Consider the following 21853-nt stretch of genomic DNA (forward strand, 5'->3'; position numbering starts at 1 on the left):
TTCGTGTTTGAAGTTATAAAACTTCGACTATGTGATATAGACCCCTTGGTGCACATTATATGCACATATAATCACAATTTGCGAAAATGTGCCACAGCACATAAGAAATCTTGCATATTGCTGTAGTCATACTTATGATGGAGGATGTATTTTAGGCGACGCTGCCTTACAATATCTTTTCTACTGGGTGTCATTGGCATTCTCCTGAACAGAGATTCTATTCAGTTGTTAGTTTGTTCGTTCCTGCTGTAGAATGAACAGAATGTCAGCAAGTTGTACAGTAGGTCATCCAATTAGCATCTTTAGCTGGCAGTGCCATGCTTCCACCTGATTATTAGTTCATGGAAGAGCCATTACAGAGACATCACAGACATTCCAAAATTTCAGAGGATAAGATACTGGCAGTCACTGAGGTGGAGGAGAGTGGGATACATACTTCCTTGGACAGCTACACACATAATATTATTAAAGAATTGTTGCTATGGACTTAGCACATTCAGGCAGTGTGGAGACAATTTCCAAAAATGTGGAAACATCATTTACTGGTAAGAGAACCAGTGCAATGAACTTGCTGATGGCTATAGAAAATGCATTGTCTATACCATAAAGAGCCACAAGGTGATGGTGCTGCAGTTGCCCCCAAATAATCTGAGCAAAATGGAACAAGCATCCCTTAAGTATACTCTTGGAGAATGCCTTATGACTGGCATGAATTGCTGCCTTCTCAAAATCAGTCGTAATGTAGTGTGGATGAAAGATGCATCCAAAATCTGCAGCCACCCCTTTAAGCATATCCCACATACTGTTATATGCTGCTTCTGTTTTCCCGAGTCATTAGACAGTAAACCAGTTTAACCGTCCTATTGTTAATGGGAGTGCCAATGGATCCATGCAAGGTGTCCACTGACAGCACTCTTCTGCACGTTTGGGAATGCGCCATCTCCAAGTATCCTAGGCTTGTAAAGGCTTCAGGGCCATTAGCCTAGTACACACCTATGAACCTGCACAAATCTGCCTGATTTTATGCTGTAGTTAGCAAAAGAATGGAGTCCTTGCCATCTATATCTGATTTTCTTAGTTGGAGGATGGTGCCACTGTGGCGTGGGTACTCGCTGACATCAATGTCCTCTAGAGTTGCAGGAGATATGGAAAGGGATGCTTGTGCCCTCTGCCATATTCTGGTAATGATATGACAGAGTATAACTTGACAAGACATCTATTGTAGGACATTGTCATCTGACTTTCCAAGGACAGTCTGCAGTACTTGACTAGGAATGTCATTACTGTGTTCTGCACTCTGCTGTAGTTTTGTATGCAGCACTACTACCTATGCACTGGTGGCATTTGGTCCATGTTGGTGTAGCAATGATTTCTGCAGTTCTTGCCATTTCTCATGGTGTACTGTGATAGAATGACTTCTACAGGCCTTTATCCCCTACTTGATACATGCCCAGTGTCATTTAGATAGCACTTTACACTCTAAATGATATAGGTAGCCCTCTGTAACGAGCATTGGCTTGCCATGTTGGATAGGCACTGTCCAATATCATTTGCCAAGCTGTCCTGGTTTGTACTCATAGACAGTATCCATCATGCCAGCGCTACTTGTAGCGGGCTGCCTGGCATCTGTGTTCTACGGGTTAGTAAGGCTGAGGAACTAGATGTCCAACTGTAGGTTGCTCTGGAAACCATGGGGTGTTTCACCTTGATGTAAGCAGATTCTGTATAGCTTGCTATGGCTAGCTGCACAGGCAGTGGCTTCCAAGCACTAAGTATCACAGCAATAGTCTATTGCTCTGTTTAACCCACCACATGCTGCTATGTACTTGGCTGAAGCTTATACAGTTATGGTATATTCCCAACCTGCACAGCATTAGGATATTCACAGTATGAGAGAAGTGTAGATGTCTGCACTCGATGTAATACAGTAGTGTCACTGCCCTTAAAGAACACTTCCCCTTTAACAGCTTGCCTTACATTTTGACCAATCAAACTTCATTGCCCTATCTCATTTCCAGATAAAGACTTTACTTAAGAATGCTTTCCTATATAGCTTCCTTTTTTGCATGTCTGTCTGTATTCTTGTGTTTGTCCTTTCTGCAGCTATTGTAGGATGATTATGTTAGGTCTACATGTGCCACACATGCTTTTCTGGTAGACTAAAGCATGCATAGATAGGTGAGAAAAACATAAATAACATACTTGCCATATTAATTGTTTACTCTGTTTGGATCATACTTGTGTATCCCATGTTCCTTGTGTGTGTCTGCTATTCTGTCTATTTACATGGTGATTCCTGACAGTAGTTGGCATGTTTTGTTAGAACACACCTCTACCAATCAGCTTTAACTGTGCTTCACTTACTTCAGTGTAGTTGAGCACATCTCCCCTCTTCCCCTTAGTACTGAACTATCAAGTCTGTTCCTTGGGATACATCTTTCACACAACTACATAGTTAAGTCTTTGATTATCTATGCAAATCTGTTCAAAATAAACTTCCCTTCCTGTTTTGTAACAGGAAATATTCAGTTTATCAGTTGGTATGCTGTAGTATATGCTAGGTGTATATATATTTTTTTACTGCATTGTGCATCTCTGCTTCTGATATATCTGTCTTTCTGGACAGAATTTGGAGTTACTGCCATATAGTGGAGGTTTGGAATTAATTGACAATACATCTGGTAAGGCTTCCATACTGTGTATTTGTACTGAGGGTGAAGTATACATCTCAACTGTCAAGATTCTTACAGAATGTCCACATTTTTGCTGCAAAGATTGGATCCCTTTCTCATAACATTCGTGGTGTTCAGGCATGTTACAGAGTATTGATATCATGGGAAAAAAAACATGAATTTGGGTTTCTGACTTCATATCCAGCAGTGAATCTCCTTTCTCCATTACCATGTTGGCTTAGTTCTTATAATATTCTTGATATTCTAGCTACTAAGTGTATAGGAACAATATTATTTATCTCTATTTTGGGCCTTTGTCCACCCTTTATTTTAGACTTTGTCCAGTTTCTTTGGGCTTGTTTTCATTATGACAATGACTCTTCTGACGTGGCTGTCTCTGCTGTTAATAGAGCCAAGTAGCTTTCTTTGGCGATCATCACGATCTGCCTGATTTCTCGTCGGTGTTTAATGCTGTAGCGATTGTGCTTTTTGAACATACCGCTCTACTGCAAAGCGGTGCTGCATCCTTCTGGTATTGATCAGTGTTGCAGCTTGCAGGGAAATGTCTGCGACCTATACACCAGAACCCCATTTTGGAACATGAATGGCTTCACAGGTATAAACAAAAAGGAAAGAGTATTGAATTATATTAAGAAATGCAGAATGCAAATGCAATGCTGCAGGAGACACGCTTGGAATGAAATGAGCATGTGAATTTGATAAGGAAACAATTTCAGAAGGGATATTCAGTAGGGCATTGGGGACAAAGGAAAAGGGGAGTACTTGTATTAATTGCTATATTAATATTAATATTGATAGAAGAAGAAAATAAGATAGTAATGGTAGATTTCTGGTAGTAAGATGCTACTGTCAAGGGAAGATAATTAGGCTGGCATGTATTTATATTCTACCTAAACTTGGTATTATGCAACTTAACAAAATTTTGGGAAAAGAAGTAAGCTTTCAGCAGGAATAGTACTAGAACTTGATTTGTAGCAGTAATGATGTATCTGGGGGACCTGTTAAGAAAAATGTAACAAAACAAAATAGATTTCTGAAGAAATTTATGAATATGTTTGGTATGGAAGATGTGATTTCCGTAATAGGAACCTGGAGAGACTTTACATATTATTCCCCAAGGTACAAAAACTAGGTTAGACTAGACAGAAAGTATATTTCACAGGAACATGTACATTTAATTGAAAGCTTCAACACGCTCCCAATAACTCTTTCAGATTATGCGCTAATAACAATTGAGATAAAACTGCAGGGTAATGCAGTGCAAATGAGTTCCTGGCACTTCCCCACCTACGTGTTAAAAGGAGATGAAGTTAAGAAATGGGTACTGAAAATTATTTGAGAATTATAAGTAAGATGGAAATTTCTTAGTGAGTGGGATAAAATGAAAGTGAAGTGTAAAAATATGGTAGACATTAAAGAACGAGTTATGGTCAAGAAGTAACTGTAATTGTTTAGAGGGGCTGACAAAGGTTAAAGTATTGCTGAATAATGGGGATCTCACAAAACAAGAAGAGTTGCAAATGCAGAGTGCTAAACAGAAAACAAGTCAGTACCTAGCTAACATGCATGAATTTAGAAATATTGCTGTTAATCAACTGTTTTTTTTGATAACTCCAGAGCACAAAAACTTCTAGCACAATGACTTAGGCAACAGAATGTAGAAGGGGTTGTTGCCAAATGCATGGAGCCTATTAACAAGAAAAATAACCAGAGATGCTGTAGAGGTATTTGAGTTGTTTTGGAAATTTTCTGAAAATGTGTATAAAGCAGAAGAATGTGGAATCAAGAAAAAGCAGAAATTGAAATATTTATTGAAGACTTGGGTATACCAAGAATAAAGGTAGATGAAGGCTCCTCAATTAACAGTTAAGATAGGAGGAAATATGGTGATGTGTTATCAATCTGCAGGAAAGTCTCCAGGAATAGATGGTATTCCTGTGGAAGTTTGGAAGCGAGGAGAGAAGAAAGTGATACATATCTGAAAGGTATTGTTTAACAATATTTTAAAAAGGGGAAGCACTAACACCATGGAAGAAAGCTGTGGTGGCTTTACTACCTGAAGATGGTAAAGACCCATCAGACCCAACTTTCATTTATGCCCATTGCAGTTTTAAATCATGATTAAAAAGTGTTTGTCTTTATAATAGCTAAAATTATGGCAAATATGCTGCCAACATTGATAGATATGGGATCAGTGTGGTTTTATGGAGGGGAGCCAAACATTTGACAACATTAATAGAACACTGATGATCCAGGGAGAAGCAGAATGTAAAAATACCACTGCTGTTAGTGGGTCTTGATGCAGGGATTTTATGACTAGGACAGTGGAAGCATTTGCATTCCCTGATAAAATAATAAGGTTAATTAGAAGGATATATGAGGAATCTGAGGCAAAAATTAAAGTGGGAAGGTTCCTGTCTGATAAGCTGTGTCTGAACACCGAACCAGGCAGAGGTATCCCTTCTTTCCCCTTTGTTTAGAGGCATGCACAAAGAAAATAAAGGATTCAGAAATTGAAGGATATAATTGGTAAGGTAATCAAGAAAAGTTGGCGTTGTTTGCAGACAACATTTTGTACCCTATAAAACCAAAAAAAAAAGACATATCAGTGTGGTGGAACATTCTGAGACAGTTTCAAGTCTTCAGGATATAAAATTAATGAAAACACAACAAATGCTGTAGCTGTAACCACACATGAATTGGTTCATCAATACCCATATTTGTGGGACATGATAAAATGAAATATTTAGGAGTATGGGTTAAGAAGGATTTTGTTATGGCAGCTAAGGATTTGTGGGAAGAGACTAAACAAATAATACAAAAATTGAGAAATGGGCAGATCTTGTTTATGGATATAGATAGCAAGATACAGGCAGTGAAAATGTTTTTAGTCCCTTAGTTTTATAAACAGGTCAGGCATATTTTTATCAACCAGAGGACAAGTTGTGGACAGCAATTAATAAAGATTTGAAGGATTTTATCTGGGAGGGAAAGAGGGCAAGGTTTAAGTTAGATAGGATGTTCTTTCCAATAAAACAAGATGGTTTAGGATTGCATGATTTGAAGAGATATTTTAGAGATATGCAGTTAAGGCCTGTATACATAACACAAGCAGAAAGCTATAATTCAGAGTGGAAAGGGATGACGATGAAGCCAGGAGAAAGATTCCAGAAATGAGGAGAGAGTGGAGTTTTGGATACAGACCCTTAAGAAGAATAACAGCCATACAGAATATTATATTTATAAAGTAGCAGAAAGTATTATAACAACTAAGCCAACATGGTAATGGAGAAAGGAGATTTTTGTCAGTAGGGATAACTGCTGTTAGGGGTACAGAGAATAGGCAAGAGGAGGCTGGAATTTACTGGAGAAAGCTTGAAAGGAAGCAAGATATTAGGAGCAAATAACTAGAGAGAGAAAGGTAACAGAGTGGAGAGAGGTCAAGAAGACATTTTGACTACTGGCTAGAGAGTGCCTTCCCTAGCAGGGATTGATATCAGAGTATAGGCAGAGAAAGGATAGGGTGAATCTAAGTGAAAGACTTGCTCTGGTAGAGTTTTTTAGTTGAAAATAGAACAGAAGCTGATGTGTAAAAAGGGGTAATTAGTAGTTTGTATAAAATATTGCACGATAACTGTGGGAATCAATCAGAGCAGGTCAGAAAAGATTGGGAAGAAAGATTGGATAAGCAGTTCACGAGGAAACAATGGGAGGACATATGCAACAAAGTGTAGAAGATTTTGGATTTTTGCTTGAAGTGTTTGTGGGGGTACTTTTATACCCAAGCAGACTCTGAAGAATTTTTCCTCAGGTAGATGGCTAATGATGAATGTGTAATGGGGAAGAAAGAGGTAACTGGAAACGTATGTTTTGGGAGTGTAATGAGTTGGCAGATTTAAACAATTCCCTACAGAGTTCTCTATCAGAAATATTGGGTGAGCAAATGGGTGTAACTAAGGAAATTATTTTTTGAGCTAGGTTGCAGGATTTGAATTGCTTAGACTTTAAATTTAATTTTGGTGAGTGCCAAAAAGGTAATTGCTAGAAAATAGAAGTCATAGTCTAAACCAACTACATTTGAAGTAGTGAATATTGTAACAGAGATAAAAGAACTGGAAGTGGGATCTTTAGAAAAGGGTAGGAGCAAATTGCATAGAGAAAAAATGGAAAATGTGTGTTTAATATATGCATAATAATGTTTTATATGAGGAGTGAGGTTTAAGGGAAGGCAGGAATTGATCAGTTTATGTAATGTTGGATTGATGATAATTGTATTAAAAGCATATGTGATGTATAATGTTTGTTACTGCGAACATGTTAATGTGTTTTTTCTTTTATATAAATGTACGTTTGTCTATGTCTTAAGCGATAATTTAATAAAGGTGTTTAAAAAGTAAATGATTTTAAAATTCATATTTATGGCTATTTTATATAATTGCATTGCTACAGCACGGTCTTTTTGGTGAACATATTATCACATTTTCTTCTGCTTTGTTTCTTTACTTTCCCCCTTGTGCAAGCTTTTCATTAGATCCAGAGCTTTCCAGCTGTGTTGGTGATATTTTTAGGGATTTGCTGAATATCATATATCTTTCAGAGAACTACCAGTTTTATGGGCAACATGTTTGTGTGCTAATGTGTAAACCTGAAGGGGCCACTGCTTTTAAATCCACAGTAGACCATACCTTTTTTGTTGTTCCTTGTGATGCTTCTATTGACCAGCTTTAATGGTTATTATAAGTTTGTACAACTGCTGTGTTTCTAGGTACTAATATGCTTTAGCATTACAGTGTAGTGTAAATACACTTACCACTTCTGTTTGACCATATATTGGCAGCTGGAAAGGTAACTGGAGGGACCACTCTGCAGCATCATTTTGGAAAAATACAGCAACATCAAGAAAAACAAAGCAAGCAAGGCTGTTTTCATACACCTACACAGGTATGGAAATTGTGGAAATTAATAAGCTTTAGTTAACTGCTGTGTAAGTGAACTGGAGTTTTGACTTGCAAAATGTAAGCTACCACTGTTTGACAAGGTTATAGTGGAGAGCCTTTTCACAGTTGAAAGTTACTGATCCATTTAGAGCAAAACTGACAAGTTATAATGGTGTTTCTTTGAAGTCCCTAACAATAGCCTAGAAATAGTAAAATTATGAAAAAAATAGTAATGAGAGAGATATTTAGAGCTGAAGAATATTGGTTGACGTTAACTTTCTTCCATCTCCAGGGGATAAAGGGATGGAAGCTTAACTGCATCCCAAAACATTGAGGTTTTAGAGCAAAGTTTAATTAGCAGCCTGGGAACCAGAGTGTTTGGCGAGGGAGGGACAGAAAATGAAGGGGCAGAGTCTGCTGAACTATACCTTGGGGAAGGAGAAGGGATGTATGTCTTCAGGGTCATGTAGCCATCAGAATCCCTGGTGAAGACCAGACAAAAGTATCAGCTTATAAGGGAACACAGGGGTAATTGTAGTTTGTCATTCTTTAAAGCAAATTAAATCACTCCACAACAAAATATGTTTTGTTCATAATGCTTAGCTTAGTGACTGACTTAGGGTCCTGATACTCTTTTTTTTTTTTTTTTTTTTTTTGCCCTTTTGCACACTATTCATTTACAGACCTTGGTCTTGATTATGAGGAAGTATATATAAGGAACGTATCAGGTCAGCAAATGTGGTTTCAGTGATTCAGTGAATACCAATAAAATGAATACTGTTCTCCAAAACTACTCGCAGACAGTGTTTGCCTTTTTTTTCCCTGTTGTGAGACTTTGGAGTTAGTATGTATATTCTAGGGAAGGGGGTGGGTGGATACAGGGGATTTGCACCCTATCAAAAAAGCATTTTTTTCCTTGTTCACCAAAGGTAGTTTCAACAAACGTTTTTTGATCTGTTTGCATTCGCCAAAACTACCTCTAGCAAGTCAGCATTAATCCTTTGTATGTATAGGTATGTGTATGGTTCTGCTTCTAAAGCTCAAAGTTTCCAAACTTCTCACTTCAAACAAGATCAAAGTTTTGAAACTTTGAAAACAAAATAAAAAAAAAATTAAAAACAAAAAAATTTTTTTTACATTTTTGCAGGAGGGCAAACAAGCCTCCCTGCACCCCCACACCCCCTGCTAAATAAATATACCAACTCTGAAATCACACTACAGTGAGGGAAACGGTAAATATCTTGTTCTTCACTGTACGGCGATCTCCATTCAAAGCGTTCGAGGTTTTAGAATTTCGATCTTCTGGTCTCAGCCATTTGAAGTTTTGAAATTTTGAGCTTCTGGATGGGAACCATATATATATATATATATATATATATATATATATATATATATATATATATATATATATATATATATATATATATATATATATGTATATATATATATATATATATATATAAAATATCTTGATATCTGATCTGCAGTGCAGGCAGATACTTAACTGTTGATATACAGTAGCCCTACTGCAACTTTAGGCCTATTTTACAAGGAGAGAAAGTACGTCATTGGCTTCAGTTTGCTCTAACAGAAATGTAACCAATTTGTTAAAACAGTATACGTAGTAATTGCATACACGGGCACCGAAAAACTCTTTCAGAAACTTCAAATTTGTTATTGTAGATATACATGATTTATTTCTAAATATTATATCACATTTTGGTTGTAAAATATGCATACTTGGAAACAGCTGCAAGAACTGGAGCAACGGAGAAGCCTGCTGACCAGTCTATACTGTTAGGATATTATCCACCCCTTGCTTTTGAGATGGTAGCTATGACTTCTGTCCAGATATGAATGTTAACCTTTTTTGTCTTTTGAACCACAAAATAAGAAGATAATACAAGTTGTGCCAGCAGTTTGTTTCAGAGGGAAGGATAGAAATGATGTAGGCCTCACTTGTAGTTAGAATTTAGATCTCAGAACTTTTGGTAGGAGCTTGACCTATTGGTTCTTTGGAGCTCGTATGTTACCCTTCTTCCTTGTCTTTTGCATGTGTTCTTAGAATGGAATCTGTGTGCAGGACACATCTGAGTACTTACTATGAAGTGTTTTAAGCAGTGATAGTCCATTTTTGTAGGGGTACCATAGTGATGAGCTAAGTGATGATCTTCAGTAACAAGTCTGACTACACTACAGGAAGCATCTTCAGACTCAGTGGTAGCCCACTGAAAAAATGTTTGAGAGTAACACACAAGCACAATATGTTACTGGCAGCAGCAAATGATGTGCTGTTTGAGACCTTTATATGTATTTATTTGCCTTCTTGTTAAATAGGTAAATGAAAAGGCTGAGAGATGCTTTTCTGCCCAGTCCATATCAGAAGTAGGGAAGTATTACAGATCTCATAAGACTTTGCTTTAGTACATAGGCATAGTGCAGTTAAACTCAAAAAGGCAGACATTCATCATTCCCACTGCCCCAGTAACATTTTGGGTTATCTGCCAAGGTAACCCTGTATTGGCCAGCTTTCAAAAGCTCACTCCCCTCCTTCTCTCTTCCTGAGAAAGTTGATTGGCTGAGCATATCCTGAGAGGACAGCCTTCAGCTCTGCCAAGAAGTGAGTGTTCAGTCTTTTTCTGCCACCCGAAGAAGAAAGTCTTTTGACTCTTCAAAGGATACATTGCTGATTTTCCAGCTTACTGCTCATATATCCACAATATCAGATGTTGTTCGTGTTTCACTGTTGCAGTCATCACATTTGGGTTATCTGCTTGCAGTAGCCTTCAGTCAGCCTGATTATTAAAGTCTTAGGTCCTGCGTCGGTTGCTGTCTCATCTTCCATGACGTCAGGTAGTCATGGGTATAAAGCATACAGCTGACGCCATTACATCAGTCTTTCTTTCCATGCAGTGCCCGAAGCAGAAGCAGTTTGCAAGTGCCAGTCGGCCGACTCCTAATTTTCATTTTCAAGTTTCAGAACCGAAGTCTTCAACTAAAGCTAAGTACCCCATTGGGGAAACTTTTTCTTGCTCTAAACCAATGTCAGTAAAAGTCAGTAATTGTATTTCCTGTGAAAAGCAAATACCTCATAAAGATTTTCATTCGTACTGTATTCCTTGCCTAGGCCCTGACCATGACATACCTCGCTGTCGGTTTTGTGCCTTATTTAAACCACAAACTATTCATCGTCTGTATGTTTTCGCTTCTAAATATTTTGGTACACAGTTCAATTCTCCAGATATGTCTTCGGTAAGCCACCCAACTACCAACATTCCAAAAAAATGCAAAGATAAAGACAGAGACAGGCCGCCTAAGTCCAAAGCTGTCGACGACGCTTCTTTTAAGCTAGTCGCCAGTTCGCCGGTACTCAGTGAGGCACTTTCGCAGCCCCTGATACCCGCTACTTCAGATTCGCAGGCCTCTACTGAGACCCATTCATTGTCCGGTATGCCGCAAGATGCTTCAACTTTGGAACCTGCGGATGTCTCAACCTTGGATGGGTCCGGAGCTGCTGTACAGGCACCTGCTTCTGAGGATGTATTCAGGCCTACTGACTTGCATATTAAACCAACGGCATCTTCTTCTTCTAGGCCTAATACTCGAACCATACCTAGGAAACCGACTATGCCTAAAAAACAAATGATAAGAATGGCTGAAGACCACCTAGGACTGAATTTGCTTATGATACTTCTGACCAGGATTCTGAAATTTCTGTCTCCTCTGATGACCAGGATTTACCCTTATCTACCTATGAGGATTCTGATGCAGAAGACGCTATTCCCTCAGCTTCTCCCCCAGAGGATTTTTCTTTTGGTGAAACCTTGCATACTCTTAGGGAGCATTTTTACTGGGAAAGCCAGGATTACTCTGATTATAAAAAGAGGCTTAGAGATTTCTTACTCCTACCCCAACACAGGCCTTTAGCTATCCCTCCTGTGCTGGACATTGTTGACAATGCCTTTTTGGAATCTAGCTTGGCCCCTGACTCTCTAACTCCTGCTCACAGAAAACCGGATAGATATTACAGGGTTCCTGATTCTCACAAGATGTTCTTCGTGTTTCACTGTTGCAGTCATTACATTTGGGTAATCCTGCTAGCAGGTTGCCCTCAGTCGGCCTGAATTCCAAAGTCCTGGGTCCTGCGTCGGTTGCTGTTGCCCCTTCCCTGACGTCAAGTCGTCAGGGGTATAAAAGATGCGGCCAACGCCATTTTCTTCAGTCTTTCTTGCCGAGCGGTGCCCGAAGCAGAAGCAGTTCGCAAGTGCTGGTCGGCCGACTCCTGAGATTTTTGTGTTCGAGTTTCAGATCCGAAGTCTTCAATAAAGCTAAGTACCCCGTTGGGGAAACTTTTTTTTTTTGCTCCAGGCCGATGTCAGAAAAAGTTAATAATTGTATTTCTTGTGGAAAGCAAATACCTCATAAGGACTTTCATTCTTACTGTATTCCTTGCCTAGGCCCTGATCACAACGTTGCTGGTTGTCAGTTTGTGCTAGATTTAACCAACGCACTATTAAGCAGCGGTATGATTTTGCTTTAAACTATTTCGGACGCAGGTTTAATTATCCAGAAATGTCTTGAGGATAGCCATCCGACTACCGGAGTTCACAAAAAACGCAAAGAAAAGGAGAAAGACAACCGAGGCCCAAAACCGACGATGAAGCTTCTCCTAAGCCAGTCACCGGTTCTCAGTGAGGCACTTTCGCAGCCCCTGACGCCCGCTACTTTAGAGTTGCAGGCCGCTACCGACTCCCACGTGGAGTCGGCCATGCCACTGGAAACTCAAGGTATTGGAGCCTCTGATACTATTCTTTCAGATGGGTCTGGAGCCGCTGAGCAGGCACCGGCTTCTGAGGGTGAATTCAGACCTAAACATCTTTACATTAAACCAACCTCAGCTTCAAAGGCAAAGACCAAAGCACCTTCTAAAGCAAAGAAACAAACTCAAGAGCCACGTGGACAGGCCTCTATGCCCAAAAAGCAGATGCTCAAAATGGCCGAAGACTTAATTACCTTGATCAGGGGTTCCCATTGCCCTCCTGATAAGAGGCCTAGGCAAGAGATTAACTATGAATCTTCAGATCAGGTTTCTATTTCTTCTGATTCCTCTTCTGATCAGGAATATTCTCTTCCCCCCATGAGGATTCTGATGCTGAAGAATCTATACCTTCAGCTTCTCCTCCAGAGGACTATTTATTTGGGGAAACCTTGCATACCATGAGGGAGCATTTCCACTGGGAGAGCCAAGATTTTTCAGAATCTAAAAAGAGGCTCAGGGATTTCCTTTTACTACCTCAACACAGGCCACTAGCCATTCCACCTGTGTTAGATATTGTAGATGATGTGTTTTCGGAGTCTAGTCTTACCCCTGACTCATAGGTTCATAGGTAGATACTAGGCTATCTGCCCTAGGGCATGTATAAGCCTAGCCAGAGTGTATTTGGCTTCCGCCTCCCTATTAGATTAGCCTACTGTGCCTCTATAAAGTAGGTCACAGAAGGTACCCTTTTAAGTTTAGTTTACTGTGCCTCTGTCTAGCAGGGACACAGAAGAGATCCCAGGGGTGAATTTGCGATTTCCCATCCACGCGTCCAGATTTCGCTTGAAGAGGGTCAGCGAGGGGCTATGTCTAACATGAATTGGGATTCTGTTCCAGAGTGAGGGGAGCCTCTGGGAAATGAATCTGTCCCTCCAGCATGTCCTATTTATTTTTGTGCTGAGGTTTAGGCCCCTGGAGCATGTAGCTCTAAGGGACTTGGATTTTTTGAGGTGGAGCATGTCCATTAATTCTGGGTTTGACATGGCTTTGTACGTCAGGCATAGATTGCCTCTGAGTAGGCGGTAAGCAACTTGAGTAGAGCTGGAGTTTCTTTAGTTGAGCTGCATAGGACATCTGTTTGTAGCCCATGATCCTCTTGGTGAGGTACTTTTGGGGTCTCTCCAGTTGCTGCAGGTGTTGGGTAAGGTACATCCCAAAAGGGGCATTGTATTCAATTTTGGGCCTGATGAGTGACGAGTAGAGAGGCACAATGACATCTCTTGATCTAGATGCAAACCCTTTCGTGATGAGGTGGGCTATATAGAAGGTCTTTCTAACCACTTTGACAACGTGATTATCAAAGGAGAGATTACTATCTACGTTGGTCCCCAAATCTCTAATTACTTCTTCCAGATTAATGGATTACCACCTATGTGGTAATTTGTGGGCACCTTGTTTTTCCCAAAGGGGATGACTATGCACTTTTTAGCATTTAGCTTGAGGCCGTGGCTCTGGCACCAAGCATCCGTCTCTGTGAGACCCTTTTGGAGGATGCTTGTGTCAGTTGGAGATTCGATTATGGCCTCCAGTTTGCAGTCATCTGCGAACTTTGTCAGCCATAATCCCCCCGTGTTAGCCTGAACCTCAGAGAAGTATATACCGAACAAGAGAGGTCCCAGAACTAAGCCCTGTGGGACACCACTTGTAACTGGTTTGGATTCGGACATGGCACCTGCGATTCTGACCATGTGGGTTCTATCTCTGAGCCAGTTTGCAACCCATCTTGTGATATAGGGGTTGATATTTAAGCTGGTAAGCTTATTTATGATGCCCGAGTGGGGTATTGTGTCGAAGGCTTTTGCGAGGTCCAGGTAGGCTGTGTGGACTACCTTGCCCTCATCTATGGCTTTGGTAACTGTTTCAAAGACATCAACTAGGTTTAAGAGGCAAGATCTGCCCTTAACAAAGCCAAATTGGGTAGTGTCCAGTGTCTGGAGGCTCCCAATGTCTTTGTTTATGAGTTCCATGATAATACGCTCCATAGCTTTACAGACCAGACTAGTCAGGCTTATGGGGCGATAGTTTCCGGGGTCCGTTGTGGCACCACTTTTGTGGAGTGGGACCACTGTAGCTGTACGCCATACTTTGGGTACATATCCTGTAGTAAGGCTAAGTTTAAACAGTGACTTAATGTGAGGGTTCAGTTCTTCTTGGAGCTTGTGTAAGACACAGCCTGAGACATCGTCCGGTCCCATAGATGCTGTGTTTTTTGCTTTGGAGAGGGCAGCTTTCACCTGTGCATCTGTGATGTCAGGGAGGTTACATTCAGTTGGGATAGGCATTTGCTCCTTTGGGGGGGAAGGGGGGAGAAGTTTACACTGAATCTGTCTGCCAGGATGTTGGCTATGTCTGTATGTTTGGTATATTTTGTAGCATTATGCAACAATTCAGAGCATATCTGGGAGTTTCCACCCATGTTCCTGACATAACTAAAGAAGGCCTTGTGATTATCTTTAGTGTCTAGGGCAATTTTTCTTTCGAAACTGGCCTTTGATGATTTTATGAGGGATCAAAGTTTCTTGCTAATACTGATCAGAGACGCCTTCCCTTTTTGGGATTTTGCTCTGTCATGTAGTAGCTTCCTCCTTCTGTTGTATAGCTTATTTATGGCCGGGGTCCACCAGACCAGTCTCCTGTTTTTGGAGGAGTGAGTCTTGGTTTTATTTGGGATAGCACAATCCATGCATTCCTGCAGGTGCTCATAGAATGCATTTGTAAAGGATTCTGCGGATTGGGCTGTATTATCCTCTGGCCCAGGGGCTTTGAAGGATTCCACCTCAGTCTTGAGAAGTGCAAAGTTGGCTTTTGAGAAATTCTTTACAGTGATTTCTTTGGCTGGGGGTGGGGACAGGATATGGATGTCCAGGGAAATTTGTTTATGGTCTGATCTTACCAATGAGGGGTTTACCTCTGGTGTGGAACATAGAGTCCCCATGTTGGTGATGACCAGGTCCAATATGTTGTTCCCTTTTGTGGGAGTGGTGACTAGTTGCTCAATTGCATTAGAGTTTATAAATTCAAGGAACCGTTGGGCGAGGGTGTTTGGGCTTGAGTAGTTTTCCCAGTCAATGTTTGGGTAGTTGAAGTCACCCAATAACATAGTGTTTGGAGAGACCTTCATATTCTCCAGTGTTCTCAGGAATGCTAAGTGGGGTTCCTGTAATAAGGAGGGTGTTCTGTAGCAGGCTACAAACTGAAAGGCAGTTTTGCCTGCTGTTAGTTGCACATGGATGGTTTCCGATGCTTCATGCAGTGCCACTAACCTGGAGGTGTAGGTATCTTTGATGAATATAGATACTCCCCCTCCTTTTGTTCTTCGGTCCGAGTTTTGGGGCCGAAACGCATGGTATGAGTTATAACCTGGTAGTGCCGGGGTGCTTTCAGGATCCTTGAACCAGTTTTCTGTTACTGCACAGACATCGATTTTCTCCATACTGAGGAGAGCCTTGAGTGCGTGCATCTTGAGGTTTAGACTTCTGGCATTGAGTAGCATTACCTTTACTTTTTTATCCTTGGGTTGTCTATGGAGGTGGGTTTGTCCTTTGAGCCTTGCCTAAAAAAGGCACTATGGGGGTGGCAAGAGCCTTGGCCAGTATACGAAAGCCTAAGGGTGACAGGTGCAAGCCGTCCCTAGCGAAGCAACGTGGCTTGTTGAGCATGTCATCCCAGGCTGACAGACACTGGATCCCCTTTGAATGACACCAATACTTTTGCCAATTGTGGCATCATTCTTGGTGAGGGCAAGATGCTACTCAAGGTCAGGGTCATACCAGCCTGGGCTACATGGTCATTGAGCTCCTCTATGTCTCTTTTCATGTAGTCCAGGGAGGTACGTCTCAGGTCATTCACACCAACATGGACAATGACAGAGTCGTACTTGTACTTGCTTTGGAGTCACCTGAGTCCTTGCGTTATGTGGCGGATCCTGGCACCTGACAGACAGCTTACAGTGACCTTCTCCTTGTTCAGTCTGGTGAGCGGGACATCAGTGTGCCAGACAACAGAGTCCCCTATAACAAGTGTATTTGGTGTGTTGTTTGGCCTTAAGGGCTGTGACTGTGAGGCACACTGATTTTGTCAGATATGTGATTCGTGGGTATTGTTGAGGGGTGGCTGTTGCTTGGATATCTGCTTAGGAGGTCTTTGCTGTTTAGGCAGATTTTTATTTAGAGCCTCCGAGTATGTTTTTGTGTGTTTATGTGTTGGGTATGCAGATGCAATAGGTCTGAGTGAGAATGGATTTGTGGTGTGGGTGGTTACTTTTTCCTCCTGACTGACTGTGCCAGTCTTGGGTTGAGAGAGCTCTGCCTCCTGTTTGGCTGTGTAACTGCATCTCTCACATGTATTAGAGTTTGTTGGAAGGAGGAGATGGTTGTCTGTGTACATAAGGCAATTGTAACATTGCCACAAAATTCCCAGATTCACCAGCTGGACTGGAGAGTAACCTTGAAACTGACCCTTGGACATACCAGATTAGTATAGGGAACTGTTTTTTACTGATCAGATTAGGGAAGGGAACTGATTTTTCACTTGATCAGGAAGGACCAATCGGGAGCCTAATACTTATGAGAAGTCAAGGAGGGTGTAGTGCTTTAGTTAGTGTTTCCTTATAAGAGCTGAGCAAGTGCAGGGCTTTAGAAAGAGAATAGAGTGATTACTTTGAGAGTTTGAACAGTTCTAAGGGAAAAAGTGAAGAGCAGACTTTGTGGAGCCTGGAATAGTTTAAACCTGTTTAGGTGGCGCTGCCCGACGCTGCTCAGTGCGCAAAACTTCACAAAAAGAGAGTTGTAGGGTTTTAAGAGAGAGGGATCAAGGAGTTTAGAATTGACTCAAAATGGCCAATAAAACTACAGCTTCTAGGTAGTAACCACTCCTCCAGGGACAGGCAGGCTGTTCAGTGTTAACCACTCCCACTGGTGAACACAGAGACTTCCCTTTAGCCCAAGCAAGCACTGGCCTTCTAGAAACTTCCAAACAGTTCAGAACAGCAAAACTGTAACTGAACTTTCTTAACTTTCAGAAAATAGGAAAAAAGCAAGATTTTTTTTTTTTTTTTTTTCCTTTTTGTTGTAGTTTAAAGGTAACAGAGATACACAAGCAGCAAAATAATCACAACAGTGCAATAAATGACCCCACACTTGAGTGCTAGGCCAAAATCAGGTAAAATGCAGTTTTTAGAGAAAAAAACGATTTTAAATTAAGTGCAACACAGGAAATGCAGTAAACAGGCTCTAGATGTGTTCCAAGTACTGTTACAGATATAAACTTTAGCAAGCCGGAAAATGCCAAAAAGTAGGCGGCAAAGCAGTAAAACTTAACAAAAAATCAGAAGAAAATACTTAAAATCACAAAAGTGGCTCATTTTCTTCTCTTAGCATTTTCTCCCCTTGGTAGGTGCTTCAGCAACAACTAGCAAGCCTGAAAAGATGCCAAAACCACGAGGCAGCCGGGTTTTAAGAGAGACAGATCAAGGAGTTTAGAATTGACCCAAAATGGCCAATAAAACTACAGCTTCTAGGTAGTAACCACTCCTCCAGGGACAGGCAGGCTGTTCAGTGTTAACCACTCCCACTGGTGAACACAGAGACTAGCCCAAGGAAGCACTGGCCTTCTAGAAACTTCCAAACAGTTCAGAACGGCAAATCTGTAACTGAACTTTATTAACTTTCAGAAAGTGGGAAAAAAGCAAGATTTTTTTTTTCTTTTTGTTGTAGTTTAAAGGTAGCAGAGATATACAAGCAGCAAAATAATCACAACAGTGCAATAAATGACCCCACACTTGAGTGCTATGCCAAAATCAGGTAAAATGCAGTTTTTAGAGAAAAAAAATGATTTTAAATTAAGTGCAACACAGGAAATGCAGTAAACAGGCTCTAGATGTGTTCCAAGTACTGTTACTGTTACAGATATAAACTTTGGCTTTGACTCCTTACTCCAGCTCCTGTGAAGCCTGACAGATATTACAGGGTTCCTGATTCTCATAAATTCCTTTTTAAAAACCCTGCTGCAGACCCTGAAACTATTTCACAGGGTCCCAAAGGAGTTAAGGCTTCCGCTGCAAAAAACCCTACCCCCTCTGACAGAGATTCCAGGGCACTGGATAGATGGGGAAAAAAGGTTTACACATCTGCTACCTTGGCTATAAGGGCCTTAAACTGTCAGTTTCATATGCTCAAATATCAGCAACATGTCATGGCATTGCTTAAACAGAAAATGTTATTAAACTCTGAATGTGCAGAAAACAAGGAAATACAGGATTTATTGCATGCAGCTGAACAAGTTGGAAAGCGTACTTTGCAATGTGGTTTTGATTCTTTGGAAGCCTCCTGCAGGGCCGCAGTTATGGGTTCTGTAATTAGGAGGAATGCTTGGTTAAAGGAACAAAATCTGCCTGATCATGTCAAAGTTAAACTATTAGATGGACCTTTACAGCATGATACTTTGTTTGGTGTTAAGGCAGAGGAGGTGTTAAAGAAAATGGAGGACAAAGCTAAATCTGTGCAAACTGTCAAAGATTTTTTTACAAGTACAGCCACTTAGGTTTAGTAGACACTGGCCTACTAAGAACTGGTCCTTTCCTGTGTCAGACAGATCTCAAAAGGGGCAGATCCCAGGTGCAAGGTTCCTACAGTCACAACCATACAGGAAACAGTCCCAATGACTTCCCCCTGCCTGCACCAAGCACTTATCTCCTGGCAGCACCCTTAGGGGGAAAATTAGCACTTTTTTCTCAAAATTGGCACATCATAACCCAGGACAAGTGGGTTCTAAATATTGTGTCACAAGGGTACAAGTTCCATTTCCATACCCTGCCAAAGGCAAACGGCTGGCCAGATCTGCCAAAAAATCAATGGGCAGAGGCACAAAAACAAGTCTCATCCATCATGGACATGGGGGCCATTCAACAAGTACCAGAGCAAGAGCAGGGACAAGGATTTTACTCAAGACTGTTATTGGTACCCAGAAAGGACAAGACCTGGAGACCAATACTGGACCTATCCATTCTGAACACATTCCTGAATATACCAAAATTCAAGATGATGACTTTGCAGCAGCTTCTGCCCATGCTGGGCAAGAACGCTTGGCTGGTGACTCTAGATCTAAAAGAGGCATACATGCATGTCCCAATCAGACAATCATGCAGAAGATACCTCAGATTCAATGCTGGCTCAATGCATTACCAATTCTCTGCACTGCTCTTTGCTTATCTACTGCGCCCAGGGTCTTTACAAAGTGCCTGGCACCAGTAATTGAATTCTGCAGACAAAGACGAATACAAATATATCCTTACTTGGACGACTGTCTAATTCAAGCAGAGAACAAGGACATTCTTCTACAGCATCTGGCGTTTGTGAAAAGACTTCTAACATGCCTAGGGTACACAGTCAACGAAAAGAAATCAAAACTAGTACCCTCTCAAGAGATAATATTCCTGGGTGCAAGCTTAAATACAACTACCCAGATGGCTTATCTCACGCCAGACAAACAAAGGCAACTGACTACCTATTTCAAAATGTTGGTAACAAGGGCCCAGTTATCTGCAAGAGAAATTCTGCAGGCTTTGGGCTTCATAGCATCCTGAATCCTACTAATTCCATATGCAAGACTGCATATGAGGAAACTTCAATGGTACCTAAAAAGTGTTTGGACTCAACATTGCCACAGCCTGGAAACAATGGTTACTCTCATTCCCTGCCTACAACAGGAGTTTCGATGGTGGGCAAAGGCTTGTCACCAAAACAAGGGATAGCCATTCACATTACCCCCAGCCAGGCAAACACTAACAACGGATGCATCAGATTATGCCTGGGGGCCCACATGGCAGGAAGATGCATTCAGGGCACATGGTCCTCAACCCAAAGGCATCTACATATCAATCAAAAAGAGATGCTAGCTGTTCAGAATTCCCTGACAGACTTCAAGGACCTACTTCATCTGGGACAACTACTGATAAAGACAGACAACCCCATGGTCATGTGGTATATAAACAAGCAGGGGGGCACACATTCTTACCCCCTTTGCAGACTAGCCATGACTTTGTGGGACACAGCATTAGCTTACCAGGTACATCTGCAGGCACAATTCCTGCCAGGAAGGAAAAATACTCTGGCAGACGAACTAAGCAGAAACTTCATGGATCCCCACTAGTGGCAGCTGGATCCACAAGTCTTCAGCATGATAACAAGGAAATGGGGATGCCCGGACATAGATCTATTTGCCTCCCCTCACAACTACCAACTAAAAAGATTCTGCACAAGGACTTATCACAGACAAGCATGGAAAGTGGATGCCCTATCTTTCAGCTGGAAAAACCTATCGGTATATGCCTTTCCCCCACTGCCTCTCCTCCCCAAGATACTCCTAAAGGTCAGACAGGAGAAGCCAAAAATGATACTGCTTGCCCCAGACTAGCCCCGCCAGTACTGGTTTCCAATCCTAAAGAACTTGTCTCATTGCCCAGCTTGGACCTTAACCTCAAATACCTCATCTACTGTCCCAGCAAAACAATCAGATCCTGCACAGCCAACTCAGGACTTTAAACCTGGCAGCATAGCGGATAATGTAGTCATACAAAACACACCCCTCAGTAAAGCTGTGATGGATGTCATTTTGGAGGCCAGAAGGCCTAGTACTAGAAAATCGTATGCTGGAAAATGGAAGAGATTCTGTGCTTGGAACCAGGCACAAGGAACTGATACAGCTGTGCCAAATAAGAGATTCTGTCCTTGGAACCAGGCACAAGGGACTGATACAGCTGTACCAAATATTCCTCACATTTTGCAATACTTAACTGAGATGCTGGACAAAGGCCTATCTTTTTCATTTATTAAAATTCATGCCTCTGCCATTTCGGCTCATTACAATACAGAGCCACCAATCTTTTCTCATCCCTTATTAAAACAGTAGCTCAGAGGAGCCAAAAATTTAAGGCCTCCAAGGAGATCATCAGTGCCTGCATGGGACCTCAACTATGTCTTGGAAAAACTCACCCTACCTACTTTTGAGCCAGATGCTACTGCTGATATAAAGTTTTTATCTCGGAAAACAGCTCTGCTCCTAGCAATAACTTCTGCAAGACGAGTTTCAGAGCTACAGGCACTCATGGCTGTGGAACCTTTTATCATTTTTTATCCAGGCAGGGTCTCTCTGAGGACAAACCCAACATTTATGCCTAAGGTGGTGTCCAGTGTGGTTCTTAACCAAACTATTCATCTGCCAACTTTTTATCCAAATCCATAGAACAAGGGGGAGAGAATTCTGCATTCTTTGGACGTACACAGACAGCTTAGATTCTACTTGGACAGAACTAAAGTTTTCAGAAGGACAGAGCAATTACTAGTGGCATATGCTGCAGGATCACAAGGAAAGGCTATCTCAAAGCAGACTATTTCAAAGTGGATAGG

General features: G+C 41.2%; 1 protein-coding gene across 1 annotated transcript in view; it reads left to right on the forward strand.

Moving 5' to 3' along the window:
• Positions 1 to 21853, forward strand: part of BICRAL (BICRA like chromatin remodeling complex associated protein) — a 1536848-nt gene that overhangs the window by 954823 nt on the left and 560172 nt on the right. Inside the window, exon 8 of the mRNA XM_044061908.1 lies at positions 7531 to 7634. Coding sequence (XP_043917843.1) covers positions 7531 to 7634 — 104 coding nt within the window. The remainder of the gene's footprint in view (positions 1 to 7530; positions 7635 to 21853) is intronic.

The sequence above is a fragment of the Protopterus annectens genome, chromosome 1.part0 (assembly GCF_019279795.1).
Source record: "Protopterus annectens isolate FY-2018-M chromosome 1.part0, PAN1.0, whole genome shotgun sequence".
Classification (NCBI taxonomy): domain Eukaryota; kingdom Metazoa; phylum Chordata; order Ceratodontiformes; family Protopteridae; genus Protopterus; species Protopterus annectens.